Source organism: Parasteatoda tepidariorum, chromosome 9, assembly GCF_043381705.1.
Source record: "Parasteatoda tepidariorum isolate YZ-2023 chromosome 9, CAS_Ptep_4.0, whole genome shotgun sequence".
Taxonomy (NCBI): domain Eukaryota; kingdom Metazoa; phylum Arthropoda; class Arachnida; order Araneae; family Theridiidae; genus Parasteatoda; species Parasteatoda tepidariorum.
Genome location: NC_092212.1, coordinates 47,686,772 through 47,704,121, shown reverse-complemented (window position 1 = coordinate 47,704,121; position 17,350 = coordinate 47,686,772). Strand labels below are relative to the sequence as shown.

Genomic DNA, 17,350 nt, shown 5'->3' with positions numbered 1-17,350 from the left:
ATTTTCCAGAGAAGTCTATTTGACCAGGTAATCCAAAACATTGCTAGATGACTTCCTATTGTTTGGCAGTAAGCTATTGTTACCAATCAATCTAAAGAAAAACTTTCAAATTCTTATTTTTAATATATATACAGGGTGTCTCAGTTAAGCGTTTCAGAACTTCTAAGAGGGGTAGGGGGCATCCCTACGACTCGAAATCATACAGCAATGTGCGGTCGGAAGTGCTTTCCTGAAGCGGTGACGTACACAGAAGCACAATAAAGAAAAGAGACCGTAAGTGAAAAATACATTGAAAATATAATAATACATTGAAAAAATTACATGGCCTCCTCGGTCACCCGATCTATCATGTCTTGGTTTCTGGAGTCATATGAAAACACTAGTTTATGACACTCCTCTTGATAATACTGGTTGCAAGAATCGCAGTAGCAGCCTGCGAAAAAATGCCTGGAGTATTGCAGAATGTTCGAATGTCCATGCGCCGGAGATGTGAGGTGTACGTTGTAGCCAGAGGCAGAAACTTCGAACACTTACTTTGACCCATGTACCATATAACTTTTTCAATGTATTATTATAGCGATTTTTCACTTACGGTCTCTTTTCTTTATGATGCTTATGTGTACGTCACCGCTTCAGGAAAGCATTTCCGACCTCACATTGCTGTATGATTTCGAGTCGTAGGGATGCCCCCTACCCCTCTTAGAAGTTCTGAAACGCTTAACTGAGACACCCTGCATATATATATATATATATATAAATAAAAAGGGAGAGAGATTTTACAATTAAAAGAATTTTTTTACATATCATTATCGTTTTCATACTCTTATCTCAATAAAAATTCCTTTCTGTTTTCTTAATTTTAAGCAAAAAGAAACCACAAGTAACAAAATTACGACATCTTTTTAAAGAATATTCCGTTATACTTGGAATCACCCCCGCAATTTTTAAAAGAAAAGAAACGTAGCCCATTGACTCACGCACAAAAAAGAGAAGGGTGTAATAAAAACGGACAGGATTCTGATAGGAAAAAAAATAAAAACATTTACATCCTTGAATACCTCAATTGAGCCAAGTCTGTGTTATTATTTAGTTTCTGTTTCGCCAACGCCATACGTGAGTAATAGTGGTAAGACCGGCTAAGTTAAGAACTTGGCGATGGTAGGTAGTTAAAGTTAGATTCGGTGACAACCGACTAAGCGCATTTTTATGACTTTTCTTGAGATTGTGTTGAGTTGTTAAGTGACTGGATATAAAATTAACAATGGATGAAAGTAGCGATAGGGAAGATGGAGACAGTGTTTTTGAAGAGGTACGTGAGCTCTGATTCTATTTTTACAGCACTTCCTCACTTCTGATGATTTATTTATTTTTTATTTTTTTAGTGTCTTTAAGTATGCTTTAAAAACATAAAAAATTCATTGTTAATAACAAGAATGAAAGATTTATTTTCTGTCTGAAACTATTTTTGGATCACTAAGTAAAGAATCAGCATTAATAATTAATTATCGATGATTTTGTTGACCTTATTTTCAATATTATCCATCTGATATTTTTAAACCATCACTCGGAATGTGGATTTTAAAATTTTGTTAAATGAAATTAACTTTAATTAACATATTGGAATTAATAACTTATGACGATTAATGAAATAAAAAGATAATGTTTCATGTTTTTATGCTGGTTTAAGATATTTTACGCGCTATAGTATAGTGTTCTTCTTATCTGACAATTACGAAGATTTTTCAAGTAAAACAGAAGTATCTTTTTTCATTTTAGCTACAAGAATAATACAATAAGAGAAAATTATAATTTTTATTAAAATAAATTTTGTCAGATAATTATTTGTTCATAGTAAAGTTTATCAAATTCCTCTATTTTACTCGATAAATGGGGATTGATTCTTCCCTATTGTTGCTAAGAGATTGTTACGTCTCAGAAGTATATTTCCCCCAAACAACGTAAAGTATTTTATGGCAACTATCTCCAATAAAGTCACCTAATTAGCAGAGACACTTTGCCCCCCTTACGTAAAATAAAAAAATAAAAAAAATAATTAAAAAAATTTCTATAGATCATGTAAATTAAATTTTTGCATACCTCTATAATTACTCATAGCTTAATAATTTTATATCCTATAAATTTGCTTAACTAATTGTGTTAAAAACTTTTTGTTCCTGAAATAAAAATGCATAGTAAATATTTCAATTATTTATATATCAGTTATTTATATATTAACTGATATTATAATTATTTATATATCATTGTTCATCACCACTAAAAAATACTGCTATTTTTGTACAAATTTCTTGCTTCCCTGAATTAAAAATCTTCTCTTTCTTCTCGTAATATGTATTAACTGATAATATATTCTTCAAAACTAGTTATGTCAATTATGACAACTTTCCGTCTCTGATTGCGCTATTCGCAGATATGGCATAAAATATATTACCACTATACTGTGAAAAAAGAATGGTAAAAAAAAAACAGAATAAGAGAAAATTTACCGTGTTTTTCTTACTGATTGGAAACACCATAAATCTCAGTAATTTTAACCAAACGTTCTGATAACGATTTTAGTAAAACTAACAATAAGATAATCTGAGATAAAAATTTGGTAAATGGGGTAAAATTTGATAATTTTTATCATGATACCTTAAAGTATGACATTAAAACCATTTATTCAGTTCAATTTATTTTCATAAGTAGTAATTTTTATGTATAAAAACAATTGCAACTTTTAAACTATTCGTTCTATTGACTCGAGTTTCATTCTATTAACTGTAAAAAAAAACATTGGAAACTGTATCTCACTTGTTTACATAACAATACAAATTTGTAATAAGGTACAAGTACAAATTTGTACTTTTTGTACAAAAAAATTCTATAATTTCAAAATAATGGAGTTTTTTCTTGGATTAAGCTTATGTAATTCAGCGTGAAAACAATCGAAAACAGTGCCTCACTTGCTTGTGTTCAAATCTCCTCAAATCCCTCAATTTCCATCAAAAAAGGGTGAAGCGTGCAGAGAAGAGTAGAAGAGTATCATTTAATATTAACATAAAAAAGTCTTTTGTCAAAAAATATCTGAGAGATTAATTTTTCTTAAGAAACACTCTGTTTTTTGCCATAATTGACAAAATAATATTTTGACAAAAAAGTCGGAATAATGGGATACCGTAAAATGATATTTTAGCTGATGGTGTCTCACAATTGAACTCTAAACGAAACTAAAAATTAAATTGAATTTACATATTCATTAATGGCGATTTCCAGACCAAAAACGTCTTATGATCAGGATTCACAATTTTGCGAAAAAAATAAGAATGGACAAAAAACTGTAGAAAGAATTGGGCTTAAAGTTGAACTGTGACGTATATCTAATGAAATGAGCCGTATAAATGATGGTGTACCTATTGAACATATGTTAGAAAAACTGGGTTGGTTTAACTTTTATTTTATGTATTATTCGTTCACTAAACCTGTGGTCTTTAACCCGCGGACCGGCACAGGGCAGCCCAAAGAAACTTTAACTATTTCCCTTTTTATAATTATTTCTACATTTAAATATTTCTACTTTTCTATTTCTATATTTCTCACGAATTTGTACGACTTTCCATGAACGGGAGGTTAACTGAGAGCTAAGAGACATCACAGAGAGCCACACGAATACAGCTCATGTAACTGTATTTTATTTTGAAATCTTGTTTAAATACAATTAAATTAAAATTAGCAAATCAAAGTAATCTATAAACAATTAACGTCTTCTCCTATTCAGCAGCCCATAATAAAATGGCCAAACGTTGACCGGTGCGGGGTGATAAAAAGGTTGAAGAACACTGCTTTAATGAAACAGTTAAAATATGCCACTGAATCTGGGAAATGTTTTAGGAGAATCCTGTATATTATAAAAGCTAAAGGGAGAAATAAAAATATAAGTGTGACTACCAGTGTATGTCTTATTTTATGGTAACAGAAAATATGGTTAATAAGATCAATGCATTTTAGAAATATTTCAAACCTAATGGTTTAAACATTTTCCCGTAGTAGTATCATCCTGTCAAGAAAATATTGTAATCTGGGAAATTTTTTTAGGAACATCATGTATCCCGTAAGGCTACAGAGTGGAATAAGAATATAAGAGTGACTACCAGTGTATGTCTTATTTTATGGTAACAGAAAATATTATGATTAATAAGATCAATAAACTTCAGAAATTTTTCACACCTAATGGTTTAAACATTTTCCCGTGGTAGTCTCATCCTGTCAAGAAAGAATTGTATTTCATCTTACAACTTCCGGCAGTAAATTTTACTACGCACGTCATTCCGCGATTTGGTAAATGACATCATTTTTCATTCACGAAATTGTTAAACAAATAATTCTATCCTCTCTTTGATCTACTAAAACCTTTCCTTTGTTATCAGAAAAGAATGAACAAGTTTTTAAAGCGGTTATTGTTTTTTTTCCCTAAGTTTTATGATTTACAGATGTTCTTGTCAATGCGGATAGAAGAAAAATATATTGTTATAAATATTCAATACAATTAAGTGGAAGTTTGAGCGAAAAGTAAAAATATTTTAGCTATTTTTCTAACATCCTCTTATTGTTCGGGAATCATTAAAAACCTGTAAATAAAAAAAAGTGAACAATTTTAATTAATTAACTAAAATGTTGAAATCTTAAATTCTGTGTGACGAAACTCAAGTTTTTAGTTAACTATTTTTAGTTAACTAATTACGTTTACAAGTTTAAGAAAAATTTCAAAAATGATTTTGCATATTTTAATAAAACTTACTGATATTTTATTTTTTTTTATTCATAGGTATTTTTTTTAAATAATTGAAAACATTTATCGGCGTGAGAAATGTATCATGAGAAAGGCACGACATTCCATTGCTACATTGGGAATAAATAATTGTATTATTTGTCTATCCATATACATGCGGGAGCTAGTGTGGACAGTTTTTCCAAGGAAGCTTTCTAATTGTTATTTCGAACATACTTAGTAGTGTCTTTAGTATTAGGAAACTCCTCCTACTAATCCCTTTTGTTGCTTCTCATATTCATCTTTTCTTTATTCTTTTTTTTTAACAAAAAGGGTTAATTTTGGTTATAAGGTACATATTTATTTTACTTTTATCGTAACGAAATGTACGATTATTTAAAAAATAATCAGTTGTATTAAAATATAAGTTAACTATACGAAATATGTGACTCAAGAAGTATAAAATGCTTCTTACTTCTTAGCAATATTTAACGATAACCGTATATCATACAACAGTTGAAATTTAAATTTCTTTCTTTCTTCTTATAAACTTAAAAATTTCATTATAAATTTTAAGATTATGTAAATAAAAGTAAATCTGGTGACATCTAATATTTTTCTCTTATTCTTTTTTTATTTCATTTACTAGTTTATTTTATTTTTATTCTTTACCCCGTTCTTCGTACAGGGTAAAAAAATAATAATCAATAAATCAGTACTGAATAACAACAAAATCGTGCATGAAACTGCAAAACAAATTCCATCAAAAATAATAAAGCTATAATAATTCCAATTTTTTTTTGCTGCCCTTCTTGGTGGCTTTACGTTATTAGATCAAGAAAAACACGAATTTAGTAGTTCATCCCATTAAAATATGGATTAACTGTATTCAATATCCTCTGGCAGAATTCTGTTGCTCAAGGCAACTCATGATGTTTAAAATTTACCTCGATCAAGTTACTTTCTCCCGTACATAAATATTCGAGAGGCCATGAAAAATTTTCATAAAAATTTTCAGTATTAGTAGTCGGCATCAAATCTATTCATAAAATACTTTGCATACCTACATAAAAGCGTTGTATTTGTTTCCCTCTTAAATCAGCACCAATTAATATCATACCAGTAATGCCTATTACCGAATTTAAGCATCATTAATGTTAATAATATTATGACGACTTTATACTGTTTCCCATAACTAATAAATACATTTTCTCCATTGATTTTGCTTTTTAGTTCATAATTCATTTTTATTCCAATTCGTAGCAATTTTAGATATGGTGTTTAGATTTGTTCTGGTGTTAAATACTTGTGCATTTACCTAGTATTTGTTTTATAATTTATGAATTGGAAAAGCTATTTTAGCACTCGTTTAAAAAAAATTTATAAGAGATAAAAAAAATTATAATAAACAACTAAGAATGGCTAACTAAGCGCTTTAGACTTATTAAACTTCATTGATAAAAGTATTTTAGGAGAAATAAATTTAAACAATCATGACTGATCGTGAAAAAAGATTTGGATAAAAACTAGATATTGGTCCAATATTTTTCAAAAGAATTCCCACTCTAAATGAAATAAAGCAGATCATTTGTCTAAATACTAAAAATCACCGACCATTTTTCGGAGCATCAAAGAAACATGAAATACGAATGAAAAAGGAAAAAAAGAAACAAAATTTATAGTAAAACCCAGAAATGCACTTCTATTTCCTGTTCAAATGATATGTGTTCGATTCCGGAAAAACAAACAACCCCAGGGCAAAGAAATTGTTCTTTTTTTTTCTCTCTTTCTCTGAAACTCTTTTTCTATTCAGTGCAAGAAAAGAATTCACTATTTGTGCTGTACTCAAACAATCTGCAAATAGCAAATTCTGGAACTAAAGGTATTCTACCTTTTCTAAGCTTTATTTCGCCAAATTGTTTTTCTTTTTTTTTTGCCAAACTGTGTGGCTTTTATTCGGTTTTATTCTCTGCAATATCCTGTCTAAAAAAACAAATATTCACTCTTAACGCAATAACCTGTCTTAAGAAGGTTTCGAAAACCTGTCATTTGTTTTCGGGTACTTGTCTGTAACTAAGTTTCTCCTGTTTCAAAAGAATGGCAAATTTTTTTTCGATTTGGATTTGTATGGAGTATTTTGATAAAAAGAAATAGGTGTGCATTTATATTTATTTATGTCGTGATAAATAAGTAGTTTTTAGGTCTCAGTTTTTAGGTTTCGAAAAAGATTTATTCTGTTAACTTTCAACTTATTAAATTTTAACTAGTAAATAATGTCTACAAACCAATAAAAATGATCAAAAAATTTAAATATTTATTGAATTTTTATTTATTATGAACTCTCGTGAATTTCAAAATTAAAATTTTGAACCTTACCACTTAAAAATTAAACCACTTGCAAACCACTTAGAAAGTTAACCACTTACAAACCACTTAAAATTTTAACCTCTTACAAAAGACTTAAAAATTTAGCCACTTACGAACCACTTAAAAATTTACCTACTTACAAACCACTTAAAAATTTACCTACTTACAAACCACTTAAAAATTTAACCACTTGCAAACGACTTAAAAATTTAACCACTTACAAACCACTTAAAAATTTATAGTGTTACCACACTCATTTTAGTCAGAAATTAAAAGAGTTGTCATTTTAGAATTGCTGCCGATCGGCTTGAATGGTGGCCAGGAAGCTGAGCTTATGACAGAAAGGTCACGGGTTTGAATCTAGGACAAGGCATTGAAGTTCCTTCCTTCTTGTTTTCTGTACAATGTGTCCTTCACACTGTGGGACATCGTTTATTCATATAATTTGGTGCCTCTTTAAAAGTGGTCAACAAATATGCCCTTCTGATACTTAAAATCTGCGTGGGCGTGGGAAAAATATTTTATTATTGGAAAAGAATTCACTACTTGTACTGTACTCGAACAATCTGGAAATAGCAAATTCAGGAATTAAAGATATTCTACCTTTTCTAATCTTCATTTGGCCAAAATGTTTTTGTTTGTTTTTTTGCCGAACTGTGTTGTCTTTATTCAGTTTTATTCTCATGCAATATCGTGCCTAAAAAAACAAATAAGGAAGCAGAACTTATGACAGAAAGGTCACGGATTCAAATTCCGGACAAGGCATTGATGTTCCGTCCTTGTCCTTTTCTCTGTACTATATGTCCTTCTTACTTTGGGGAATTGTTTACCCATATAACTTGGTGCCCCTGTAAAAGTGGTCAATGAATCTTCACCTCTGATACCCAAAATCCGGGTAGGCATTGGAAAAAAATTATAATTTCTTATTGATATTGTGTTCCTTAAAAGTTTCAATTTTTTTAAAATTTATTGCATTGAAATGGTGTGTTATTTTTCAACGGTTATCTATTCAATTCAAGGATTCTTAAAATAAATAACATCATTTCCCAATAAAAAATTATAATTTTGCATTATCGATAAATTTGGAATAAGAATATTATACGTTATGGGTTGATTATTAATAGTTTCCTATTGACATATAAGTATTCAATAAAACTTAAAACAACCAAACCAACTGCAAATGAGAAATATGCAGGGCCTGATTATTGCCTAGGCCCAATAGGGCCTGATTATTGCCTAGGGCCCACACTTCTGGGGGTCTCAAAAATTAGTAAAAAGTCCACAGAACTACTTTTTTTTACATACTGGAGAAAAAAAACAGTTTTTCTCAAAAAAGTCATTGTTTAATTTCAAAATTTCTTTATATTGTGATAAACCAAACTCATGTAAACATTGAACTTATCAAACTCGAAAGTACGGCTGAATTTTAATTGGTGCAATTTTTACTCCAACGGCTTAAGCAAATTCAACAAGAATGTATATTCGCAAAATCTCTTATAAATGATTAGTTTCAACAAGAACTAAAAGTTAATTCTTAACAAACATGTAAAGCTGTAGATGGAAGACTACAATCTTTAAAATAATTCAGCTAATCAGTGACTTTCAGCGAAGATCACTGATTTCACTTGTTTGTGGTCACCAAACTATTTTTATTTTCACACAACATTTAATATTTTGCTTTAATATTTAGATGCGCAAATTTTATCTTAAAAAATTAATCTTCAATTGTCTGCTTTCAAAATTTTTTAGAATGTTTCTCTTGAATCAGGCAGTTCAATAGATTTTTTTTATTGTTGGGACTGCTCTTCAGAAATTTAATTTCAAACAATTTTGTCAGGGGCCCGGAAAATTTTGTGGGCCTTGGGCCTGCATTTGTCTTGATCGGACCCTGAATATGATATCTCTTATCAGTTATCGATTCAAGAACAGGCATTTTTCAAAATATATAAAATGGCAGCATTTGACATTAAAAATTATAATATGCACTGTACCGAGCGTCTTAACATTCAAAATATTAAGAAGATTTTCACCATTTCCAACATGGTTCTAATTCATTCCATACAAAGAAATCAGAAAAGAGTACTGTAAATTCGTGGTTCATCATATTATTCAACACTTCTTAACTTTCTTCTTCCATAAGGGACAATCCAGTTTTCTTAACAACTAAGTTTTATAATTTCCTGTAACAGGTTTGATAAATTAGTTTGATCATTTTAGTTTTAATAAGTTCGTTTTAATAGGCTTTTTGCACAATATTTACTGATGCTCATTACTAAAATTTATTAAAAAATGTTGTTTCAAAGGTCCTTTAACAAAAAATCATTTTCACATTACTGAGGATACAGCACAATTTATACATCGCGATAAATGTATGTAAAGTTCACTCCTGACGTATTCAGTCATTTATCATAATAGCTTGAAATATATATTTGAAAAATCGTGCATATCGAAATTCAAATGAAGATTTTATTCGTCTGCCTTAAGAAAAAAAGATAAATAAAGTAAAATCTTAAAAACAAAAAAGGGTTATGAAGCAAATAAAAACGTATGTATCAAAAAATGGAAAAAGTATATCAAAGAAAAGAGGGAAATTTTTATGAAAATATTCTAATGGGTTTGAATAAAAAAATATTTGAAAAATTTAAAACACTTCATAAATATCCTATTTTTCATTTCTTTCATTTGGTTTCTTTGTACCTACATAATTAAATAAATTTTTGATTGTAAATTTTAAACATCTTCAGAAAAGAACCAAATTTATTGTCAACAATTGGAAATTTTCAACAAATTATTATTCCATAACAGCGATCGACTTGTAAAATCAAGCACCTTTTTAACACGTTTTTCACTAAAGTCTTATAATATCAATAATTAATTGCAAAATTTATAGGAGGAATTACTGTAGTCCATTTACTGCAATGCTAAAAACTGTATAGTATTATCTCATTAAACTATTATTTCATAATCCAAGAATGAAACTAATTTACAAATTCAGAAAAAGACAAAATAAGTAAGCATTATTAACACATTGCTGACCGGTCACGAGTTAACTCGTGTTTTCGTGGCCAAACGTTGGTGACCGGCCACGAGTTAACTCGTGTTTTCGTTAGTAGTGATCTCGTGGTGACTATTTTAAGAAGTGGGTGTAATTTTTCTTACTTTTCAAGTTTTACTATTTAATTCTCCACCAATTTATTATAACTTTACGAAACCCGACATATTTGCAAAACTTATGGTGTACCATTACACATAGGTGATTGCTAACTTTTTATCATACGGCATTAAAAATTAAAAAATTTTAAAGTTTATTTCAATTGTTTTACTTCCACATCCGCTTTTAAAACAATAGCTGGGCACATGGGGTAATTTTCAGAAAAGTTGCTGGTCAGCAATGTGTTAAAATAGTAAATAGAATTATTACAATTAAGTTCGACAAAACACCGGTTAATTTTAGATTTGTAACTTGCAGTACTGGCTGTTATAATTCTTCTTTTGGTAAAAGATTTTTTAATTATTTAAACATTATTTTAAATAAGATTATTTCAAATGATAAGCATTTTATTATTAATAACAACCAAGACGTTATTAAATATTTGAATTACAATGATATTAATACTGTTCTACCATGTGATTTTGAAAATCTTTTTTCAAATATACCACACAATAATTTAAGAACTATTTGTTTGGAAATTTTTGGTAATTATTTGAATAATAAGGACATTAATAAGAAAGATAGGACAAATTTATGTAATATAAAAATTTTTGAAAATTGTCTTTTTAATGGTATTTGTTTTCACAGACAAATTCAAGGTATCTCAATGGGAAATTGTTATTCAAGTGCATTTGCTAATATTTTCTTACAATTTTATGAACCAAAATTTTTACAACATTAATTTATAAATTGGGTTTAGTTTTAATTATGATTTAATTATTTTTGATTATAAAGATNATTAATTAATAATTAATTAACAATTGATTAATAATTAATCAATTATTAATTAATAATTAATCAACAATTAATTAATAATTAATCAACTATTAATTAATAATTAATCAACTATTAATTAATAATTAATTAATTTTCTGAATAATTTATTATATAGCAAATTAATTAATTATCAAATTAATTATAAATTAATCGGGTTATGAGACAATTACAATAACTAATAGTCTGTATTGAAGTAATAAAATACCGATTTTTCTACATAGTGAATTGTTTTTTATCTCTCACAGGACCTTCTACGGGCCGAAACGAATGTCGCCCCCTAAAATCATTCCTCATAAGGCATACATCCCACTAGTTTATTTCAAAATAGGCGAGTCACACTTCCCTAGTTTCCTTTGTAAGTGTTACTCTGTGTACTTTTAAATTGTGATTGTTTGTCATTAATTTTTCTTTGCATTTACATTTCATATTTTCTAATTGCATTTTCTTATTTGTTTTTCCATTATGGGATCTCGGGGCACAGTCAGTTTTTGGTTTCTAAACTGACAACGGAAAGGCTCCAGCGTGTTGGCAGGCAATGCTAACATAAACTAACATAAACATCCTGCTAACATAAACATCTTTCTTTCCTTTCTTTCGTTTTCTGCTAGAATAGTATTTCGGATTTCTAAATTAAATTAGAATTTCTAAATTAAATTAGAAATTAAATTATTTCATAATAATAATTTCTTCCCACAATAACATGTTCAGTTTGGAAAATCAAATGTTTTCAAAATGCACTTTTTTGCTAATTTTATCAAATACATGTTTTTGACTTTACATATTCAATTATTCGATCATTTAAAGGATAAATCATTGTAGACCATTTACTGTTATAGCAAGAAATGTTTACTATTATTCCATGACATTATTGTTTCACAACAACTACCGACATAAACTCATGAAGTCACAAGAATTCGAAATATCCAAAACGCACCTAAAATGTTTTTGACTTTGCGCTTTATGTATTCAATTATTCGAACATTTAAAGGATAAATCATTGTAGACCATTTACTGTTCAATAAAAAGAAGCGTTTACTATCATTCCATGACATTATTATTTCACAATTACAACTGACCAAGACTCACTCTTAAGTCTGATAAGTTGATAACATGCAAAACTCACTTAACATTTTCGACTAAGTGCTTTACTTATTAAATTATTCGATTATTTAAATGATGAATCATTGTAAAACATTTACTTCTATAACAAGAAATATTTACTATTGTTCCATGACGTTATTATTCTGCAATAACTATCGTTTAAAACTCAATCTTAAGCCTGCAAAATTAAGAACATGCAAAACTCGCTTGAACATATTCGACTTAGTGCTTTACTTATTAAATTATTCGATTATTTAAAGGATGAATCGCTGAACACAATTTACTGTTGTAACAGGAAATATTTATTATTACTCCATGACGTTATTATCTTACAATAACTACCGTTAAAAACTAATTCTTAAGCCTGCAAAATTAAGAACATGCAAAACTCGCTTAACATATTTCGACTTAGTGCTTTACTTATTATTCGATTATTTAAAGGATGAGTCATTGTAGACTATTTACTGTTATAACAAGAAATATTTACTATTATTTCATGACGTTATTATTTTACAATAACAACCGTTAAATAACGAATAACCGTTAAGAACTCAATCTTAAAACTAAAAAATTGAGAATATCCAAAATACGCTTAACATGTTGATTCATTCTAACGCTTAGATCCTGATCTGTCTGCCGTCAACTGTTATACTTAGAATTATCACTTTCAAAGCTACTACATAACGTGGAATAATTTCCACAATTTCGATCTTTTTACAACATTTCCAAAAAATGATACAAAAGTGAATAATAACTTCGATTTCAAAGAAAATCAAATTTGAGTATTCTTTCCGGTTCACAAGTAGACCTTATCGTTTCTCTTTCTTGCCTACATAATTTTTCTTGTCTACGTAAGAAACGGTCTACTTGAAACTTTCTTTTCCGCCTAGTTCGTCGAATGATTACTGTTAAATCATGGACTAAGATCTTTTTTATTCGCATCTTGGGAAGAACTTTGCTGAAATAAAGAGTCTTTAAAATGCTTCAAAATGACACTTAAGGGAAAAAATACATTTGCAAAGTTTGGCGCAAATGGCGCGATTTTTCGGACGTTAATAGAACTTTTCTCGGACTTGGTAGACCATATTGTGCTGAATATTTCAGCTACTGCGCTTAAATCTAACTTGGATATCGTATAAAACGAGATAAGAATTCCTTTTATTTCAAATGGGACGTTTATGGAAGCTTTTGTTCCGAAGTAAAGTATGTTTCTCTTTCTGTTTATTACTTTTTTTTAATATTCATATGTTATTTATAGCATTGGTGGTGTGTATTTGTAAATCGTAACCCATTAGATTCTGATCTACATTTCAAACTCCCTAAAATATTAATACGGACAAATAAGAGTGAGAAAGTATTTTGAGTAAAGTATTATTTAAAGTATTATTTGAGTAAAGTATTAAATAAGTAAAGAATCATTTGAGTACAATATTATTTGAGTATTATTTAAGCATAGTAAATGTTCAATAAATTTTGCATCTACAAAATTAAAAAATGGAATTTATCATAAATTTAAATGTTAAATAAAATAAGTTTCTACTGTTTTCATTCAATTAAATTAATTCATTCAATTAATTAATTCATTCAATTCCCTCATTCAATTAAAATAAAAGCATTGATCTCTTAATTTCTTAATTATGTGAAGATAAATAAATGTTATTTCGTATATTTCATACTTAGGAATAAATTGTTATGATAATTTCATGGCACACTGCAATTAAATTGGAAATATCTATAACTAATGAGTTTATTTTTTTCCTGTTGAAGAACACAAAACTGTGAACGAATATAAAATAAAATTGGGAAACTTCTTCCTTTTTTTTCATACTAGTGTTATTTTATAGATTCTTTAAAATGCTTTCGTGATACAGATTTTCGAGACAGAACTTCCTTGAACATTGGTGGATTTAAAGCATTTGTAGACTAGTAAACACTTCACAAAAATCGAATCAAATCTATAATGGAAGAAGAAGAATTTAAATAAAAAGGGAACACAATAAAACCCCGAATAATGAGTCGGCAACAGCTAATTTTTACATTAGCCTAGACTTATTTGGCACTTAGAGACTTATAGACCTTGCACTTATCCATTTATGGTATTTATTCATTCATTTGTTATTTTTCTTTCTATAGGATGAATTGCAGAAAGATAAGCCTCCGCCTTCTGAATGTGATTCTGGAATTGAAGTCGCTCCTTATAAAATAGGGCGTAAGGAAGTATGTACATCATGTTTTTTTGTGATTTTTGTGATAAAAACAATGTTTTGTCATTAGCCATACAGCTTTTCAGAAGACATTTTGGTGAAAATTTGCAGTAAGCAGTTAGAAATTTCTGTGCAATGTACTGTTTATTTAGTGGAAATATAGGTATATATCTAGGAACAATCTAGGATTGCATATCTAGATCTATGTATCTATATTTATATATCTATATTATTAGATCTATTATCTATATATATCTAACTGTAAAAAAAGCATGAGTTATCCTTACATGACCAGCCTCTTCAAAAAAATATGGCAGCTTTTCCTTTGTTTCTTTCCCTTTGAAGTATTCTTTTCTTAAAGAGATCAAAATTAAGTACTTCGAAAAATCACAGTCTTGTAAAATTTACTGTGTAAAAAAACTACCAGTGGATTTTTAATTTTTTAGCACAGTGTTCATTTTAATAACAACATTTTTAGTAAAATCCACAATTTGCATCTTTTTGTTAACAAAAATAGCTTTATCTTATTCTTATGACGTAATTGTTCAAAAAACAAAGGGTTTTATAACTTTGCAAGACCCTATTGTGCTTAACAATTTTACTTTTTTAGTGGGAAGAGCTATATATTGCCGTTTTATACACCATCAAGCACAAGCTTGGTGCAAACAGCAGTGGATACTCCGTGTACGCCGAGGATCTTTATGAGTACGCACAGGAAGCATTTTGCATGTCTGATAACGACCACAAGAGGTTTCTCAGCATTGCTCAAGACGAGAAGGTATGTATAAAAGATAATTTCATTACAGCTTTATTCTTCTTTTGGATTAGGATACGTTCTCTGATACGTCTTTTAGGTTCGGACAGTGTGAGGCTTTTTAAATCGCAGTTAGAAATATCGTGCAAATTCTGTGAAAATGCAATAAAATTTTAAGTTGAACTCTATTAAAGGAGCTGATCTCAAAAGATGTCACAAAACTCCAGAGCTTTTCGAGAGATTGTGACAAAGGAGAAACAGATGGAGTACAAAATGTGTGATTGCATATTTAGTTAAAATAAAAAGATTAACATATTAAATACTTTTGTATTAATAGTTTTTTTCATAATTATTTTGTCATATGTATTCATCCAAATACACATCTAATCATTGTTATTATGCCCGCAAAATAAAATTTGATACATGGTCACAACATAATATTTGACACACAATTTGAAAATAAAATTAAAAATAATTCAAACTTAGAAACAAAATTTGATACAGGGTCCAAAGAAGGTGTTTTGTCCTGCACTGCTAGTATATGTTCATGCAATATAGCATGGCATGTAACTAGATATGTAGGGAGTATGAAAAAGTATGACAATTTGTGACAAAGGCTATGAATTCAAAATATTGAAGAAAAAGTGTTACATCATTTACATGCAGTCTCTTAGTGAAAATTAATCTACCTTAAACTTTGTTATACGATAGTATGATACAATTGAACACATTTTTTAAGGATTTGTTAAATTAGCTTGATTCTAGGGTTTAAAATACCAATGCGATGGTTCAACATTTAACTAAATTAGCAAAAGGTCTAAAATAATACTTTTTTAAACAAAATATAGGGTTGTTCTGAAAGTACTTTTGATTTTTTCCATATGAAAATGAAAGGCGATTTTCTTATGGTGAATAAATATTTTATGGGATTATATAATGTCCATTCTTGTCCAATATCTTTTACCATCTTTCTAGCAATAGCATAATTTCTAGCTCAAAAAATTTTGTTCTTTACTACCAAAAAGCTTATCCAGATGAATTTTGACCTCCTTGTTTGTAGTAAAGGTATTACCATCTGAAAATGTTAGTGGGAACCCGAAGAAATATTGTGGCCTACCCATTTCTCGTTCCCAGTGAGAAACAAATCACAGGAGTCACAAAATGCTACAGCACAAATTTCTTCCAGTAGGAACATGAAGAACCCATATGCCGAGTTTTAAGAATAAACCGAGGCGTTTTAAATAATTCCGAACAGTCAAATTCGACAAATTTAATCTCTCAACTATCTCGCTAGTTTTTATTTCCTAGTTTTCATCAATCAGTGTCTTTATCGTGTCTTCATCAGCCTGTATTGGTGTAGTGGAGCATGCATTAATTGAAATTTTTCCGGATTGAAATTTCGCGGACCAGTTTTGACCCTGACATCGAATAATTTTCTTCTTGCTCGAACAGCGTTTTAACCAGGGCCGGATTTACGTATAAGCTAAATAAGCTGTAGCTTGGGGCCCCGAGATGGCAAGGGCCCCCAGATCCAACTTTTTCCCTCTTTTTTTAAAGTTTTATTCGGAGCTGGAGCCCTCTGAAGCCTAAAATACTTTTTTTTTTCTTTTATACATTGGCGTACGCTTTTCAAAATCTAATAGAAGTGTTTACAAATATAAAATAATTGTTACTCTTCACTTTTTTAACCAAAAGAGCAATAAAAAGGCCGTTTGACTGATGGAAATATCCTGTAGCTTTCGTAGCTACCAGTGATGGGAGTAGTCCATGGATCCTAAAAAGCGGTACTCCATGGAATAGTCAAATAGCCGCCTCAATTTACATTGTGGGAAATATTTTCAGCTTCTTTAAATTGCTGTGGGCTCTTTTGTCCACAGAAACACTCATTTGTCTGATTTCTAGGCAAAAAATTTCTAGGGCTGTGGGAGAATCTTGTTTAGGGTCACTCTGTTTCGAGATTTCCGTTGTGTCTCATTGTCGTTAAAGAGCTTCTCGTTTAATTTTAACTTTTCTTTTTTGCAAAATATATTTTTTCCAATTTATTACAAAAGCTTTTTTTCCTTTTAATTATCCTAAATGTTTTAACTAGCTTAATTGTTTAATTTACTTAATTATTGTAATTGATTTTAATTTGTTATTTTCCAAATTAATCGTACATGAATCCGTGAACT

At 29.2% G+C, this 17,350-nt stretch overlaps 1 protein-coding gene across 2 annotated transcripts in view; it reads left to right on the top strand.

Annotated features, from left to right (window-relative positions):
* Positions 1-1,135: 1,135 nt before the first annotated feature.
* LOC107441121 (BAI1 associated protein 3) overlaps positions 1,136-17,350 on the top strand; it is a 108,256-nt gene continuing 92,041 nt past the window's right edge. For both annotated transcript variants that reach the window (XM_043046307.2, XM_043046309.2), the window contains exons 1-3: positions 1,136-1,309; positions 14,355-14,438; positions 15,036-15,203. In XM_043046307.2, coding sequence (XP_042902241.1) covers positions 1,262-1,309; positions 14,355-14,438; positions 15,036-15,203 — 300 coding nt within the window. In that variant the 5' untranslated portion in view covers positions 1,136-1,261. The remainder of the gene's footprint in view (positions 1,310-14,354; positions 14,439-15,035; positions 15,204-17,350) is intronic.